Source organism: Notothenia rossii, assembly GCF_949606895.1.
Source record: "Notothenia rossii genome assembly, chromosome: 12".
NCBI classification, from domain to species: domain Eukaryota; kingdom Metazoa; phylum Chordata; class Actinopteri; order Perciformes; family Nototheniidae; genus Notothenia; species Notothenia rossii.
In genome coordinates this window covers 9,803,884-9,808,080 of record NC_136911.1, presented here as the reverse complement: position 1 = coordinate 9,808,080, position 4,197 = coordinate 9,803,884, and the positions used below count along the sequence as shown (strand labels likewise).

The 4,197-nt window shown below is 43.1% G+C and overlaps 1 protein-coding gene across 1 annotated transcript; it reads left to right on the top strand.

The window, feature by feature from the left end:
- The first annotated feature begins 254 nt into the window (after window positions 1-254).
- LOC307026754 (uncharacterized protein) lies at window positions 255-2,921 on the top strand. The gene is made up of 5 exons (XM_079662380.1): window positions 255-380; window positions 576-680; window positions 931-1,193; window positions 1,412-1,669; window positions 1,762-2,921. The coding sequence occupies exons 3-5, from the start codon at window positions 1,078-1,080 to the stop codon at window positions 2,546-2,548; spliced, it is 1,161 nt and encodes a 386-aa protein (XP_079518506.1). The 5' UTR covers window positions 255-380; window positions 576-680; window positions 931-1,077; the 3' UTR covers window positions 2,549-2,921.
- The last annotated feature ends 1,276 nt before the right edge of the window (window positions 2,922-4,197 follow it).

Sequence of the window (4,197 nt, the reverse complement as noted above, 5' to 3'; positions counted from 1 at the left end):
GGAAACCCACTGGTAGGTCACTTCAGGAAACCCCGTTTTCACTGCAGCTAGGCCTTTCTGTTCTTCTTCTTTCTAGTAGCAACTTGTCTATTCCTCCAAATTTAAACATTTTCTTTTTCATAATTTATGTTATGGCAGGTGAGCGTATTGCTGTGGAGTATTTGCTGGCTCAGTCTGACAGAGGAGATCTGCTTGGTCCACAACAGGACAGTGAACTTGGCACCATTGTTCCAGACCGCCAGGTTGAAGTTCAGGAGGAGGAGGAGTGCCTTGACATCACAATTAGTGATGCAGTGGAGATCCTCAGTCAGCGCCCCTCGGACACTTCAGCACCCCGCGGTGCTTTTCTGCACAACACATCACCTCACCCATCATCTCAGGTAATCTGATTATTCTTTTATTGTCCTGGCATATGAATTCTAGAAGAACATACATGCTTTGAATGGTGTTTTTATCGCATAGGTTACATTTGTCTTTTTGTGTTGCATGCATTTAGATACATTTTTATGGCAATATCCATTTCAAGGATATTTTTACTCAACTGTTTGTCTCTCATGGCCGGTACGGCTGTACAGCCGTTGGCACTATCCCCCCAAAGTGATGCAGCTGAGAGCCCACCTGAAGAGCCCCAGCCTGAATACACTGACTCACCCGACGTGTCCACTTACACAACCTCTCAGGTAATCTGACCAATTGTAAAATCACATTGTTTTTAAATTATTCAGGATTCATTATTGCTCCGCACATGCTATGAATAACTTATTTCATTAAGTCTCAAATAGTCAATTGGTGTTGTGTGCTTATAGCACGGTGATGTCTCACAGTCCTGTCAGATGTGTACTTCTGACAAAAACTTCTCTGCGCCCAGGACATCGGCTCAGGTCATGTGACCATTTATTAATCATTTGTCAATGGTTGTTCATTTTTCAGAATACCCGCTGTGATTCTAGAGGTGTTGAGGGATGGGAGGCTGTGGATGACTTGGCCAAGTATCTTGTTCTACTTAATAGAACAATAACGGCATTATCAGTAGGCGAGACGGATGAGATTGTGAGGCTGTATTCAAAGCTACATCAAATGGATAAGCAACCCACAACCTATAGCCTGAAGTCCAAAAAAAGGACCTTGCCTGGACCATGGAGAGCTTCCAGGAAACGAAGTGGCTCTGCGCCAGGCCAACAAGCAGCTGAAAGGTGAACTGACCTATAGTGGATGCACACATTACATAATTCACATATATCTTAATTGTCATTATTGAGAGTAGTAAGTAGCTGTTTTGTACGTCTAACCCTCACAGCATTTTAGATTCTTAGTAATGAATTCAGACAAATGAACTGGTATAGTCCATTTGTGAAGTGGGGTTGTACTGTATATCCGTATAATATTTATAAATCGTCTTTCTCCTTCACAGACTATTCATGACCCATGGTCAGGCTGCTCTGAGACCTGATGCCAACCGGATATGTGAATGTGTTTCACTCAGGCTTTTGAAGGAGTTTGAGCTGGCAAGAAACCGACCCAAAGACAGCAAGGGTAAAACCTTGCCTATTCCACAGTCTATGGTGAAATCATACGTCCACATTAAACAACTGCTGGAAGACAGCCTCGTCATACAGGAGCAGATCGACTTGGTGCTTGTTACTATAAACAACACCACTGTGTCTTGTTGGTAAGATATTTTGGCTACATTCTCTTTAACAGCTGCACTTTAGATGCATTCACTTTGTATAAAGATTCTCAATATGTTGTATTTCTTTCTAGGTTACAAGAAAGACAAAAAAGAACCGGTCGGGACTCATTGCTCCAAGGAGTGCAGCTCCCCGAAAAGGCAACGGCAGCTGAGGATTCCTTGCCATTACCGAGGGAGCTCCCTACTGAACCTGTGAGGCACGGACATGTTAGCCTGGAAATCCAGGAGCCTAACAATAGGGAGGGTGAGGCATTGATACGCCAGCGCCGCAGTGCCAGAGCTGACTCAGGTTCTTCTGCTTCATCCACGCACACGCAGGGTCACCTTCCACAAGCCCCATCTCCTGCATTTTGGCAGTACCCAATGCCTCCAGCACCATATCCTGCCTCATGGCAGTATCCCATGCCTCCAGCACTAACTCCTGCCTCATGGCAGTACCCCATGCCTCCAGCACTAACTCCTGCCTCATGGCTGTACCCCATGCCTCCAGCACCATCTCCTGCCTCATGGCAGTTCCCCGTGCCTGCAGGCCCGGGTCACCTTCCACCTGCTCCGTCTACTGCTTCATCTTCCCAAGCCCCTATTCCTCAGCATTCCTCAGTTGACAAATCCTCTGTCGACCTAAATAGGCGCAGGAAATGGCGGCATGAAAAGACAGCAAAAGAGGACCAGGTGCTTGCTGCAAGAGGGGAGCCACCGAAGAAGCGACTCATAAAAGAGGACTACCACTACCAATGCAAAAGCTGTGGTCAGTCGAAAAGAAAGAGCACTGGCCATACCCAGCTTAAGGGTAAATGGTACTGTCCAGCATCTGGACAGACCATTGCAGAATGGAAAGGCTCTCTAGACAAGAAGTAAGCCCTTTTACTGTTGTTGTATAGAATGTATCCCTTTTATCTGTGTGTTCATAATAATGTTGTATATAATGTATCCCTTTTATCTGTGTGTTCATAATAATGTTGTATATAATGTATCCCTTTTATCTGTGTGTTCATAATAATGTTGTATAGAATGTATCCCTTTTATCTGTGTGTTCTTAATAATGTTGTATATAATGTATCCCTTTTATCTGTGTGTTCATAATAATGTTGTATAGAATGTATCCCTTTTATCTGTGTGTTCTTAATAATGTTGTATATAATGTATCCCTTTTATCTGTGTGTTCATAATAATGTTGTATATAATGTATCCCTTTTATCTGTGTGTTCAGAATAATGTTGTATATAATGTATCCCTTTTATCTGTGTTCATATTAATGTTGTATAAGATGTTTATCGTTGTCATGGCATTCCAGAGATAATAAAAATAATATGGGAAAGCATACATTTACTTGTGTTTTTGTTTTTCTATGCTAAACGTTTCAACATTTTGTAAATGGTTGAAAATGAAATGGGTTTATTGGCCTTAGAGTACTATAAAGTCTCCTTTTTTCTTTCTTTCTTCCCCCCCCTTTCCCCCCTCCTTTTCCTCTTCTTTCCCCCACCTAGCAGTCCCTTTTGCCCCATTTTTGGCCGAGTGGTTAAGGCGATGGACTAGAAATCCATTGGGGTCTCCCCGCGCAGGTTCGAATCCTGCCGACAACGATACATGCTTTTGAGCAACGGGAACTCACCAATAAAATATTTGTATACTTATCTGCAGAGATATTTCACGTGCAACAGAGAACATTATCAGTTTGAAACTCCCCAAAAGCGCGGTCTGAGAAATGGAAGTGCTGACTCTAAATCTGATCGTTTTACATTTTCACCGTAAACTTCTGTGGTTTGTGTTGAAAGTCACGGTCAGATGAAGCAAACAGAACCAAATTATTTGGAGGGACTGAAGAAACCAACCTGAGCTCCCCACTCCGGACACTCTTTGCAAGGCAATGTCTTGTTGAGCATGATTTTGAGCACCTATCGGTAGGCCAAAAAATAAAGGTTTGCTCTCTTGATAGTTCAGTTGGTAGAATGAAGGACTGGAAGAAATGCTGGAATCCGCATTTGTTTCAAAGATCTAGGTTGTCGTGGCCGAGTGGTTAAGGCGATGGACTAGAAATCCATTGGGGTCTCCCCGCGCAGGTTCGAATCCTGCCGACAACGATACATGCTTTTGAGCAACGGGAACTCACCAATAAAATATTTGTATACTTATCTGCAGAGATATTTCATGTACAACAGAGAACATTATCAGTTTGAAACTCCCCAAAAGCACGGTCTGAGAAACGGAAGTGCTGACTCTAAATCTGACCGCTTTACATTTTAACCGTAAACTTCTCTGGTTTGGGTTGAAAGTCACGGTCAGATGAAGCAAACAGAACCAAATTATTTGGAGGGACTGAAGAAACCAACCTGAGCTCCCCAATCCGGACACTCTTTGCAAGGCAATGTCTTGTTGAGCATGATTTTCAGCACCTATCGGTAGGCCAAACAATAAAGGTTTGCTCTCTTGATAGTTCAGTTGGTAGAATGAAGGACTGTATTAAAGGCTGAAATACGAATTTTTTCCAAAGATCTAGGTTGTCGTGG

Coding starts and splice junctions, on each gene's coding strand:
- LOC307026754 (XM_079662380.1), top strand. CDS start 1,078: ATGGATAAGCAACCCACAACCTATAGCCTGAAGTCCAAAAAAAGGACC. Junction 1,194..1,411: donor GGCCAACAAGCAGCTGAAAG/GTGAACTGACCT, acceptor TCTCCTTCACAG/ACTATTCATGACCCATGGTC. Junction 1,670..1,761: donor AACACCACTGTGTCTTGTTG/GTAAGATATTTT, acceptor ATTTCTTTCTAG/GTTACAAGAAAGACAAAAAA.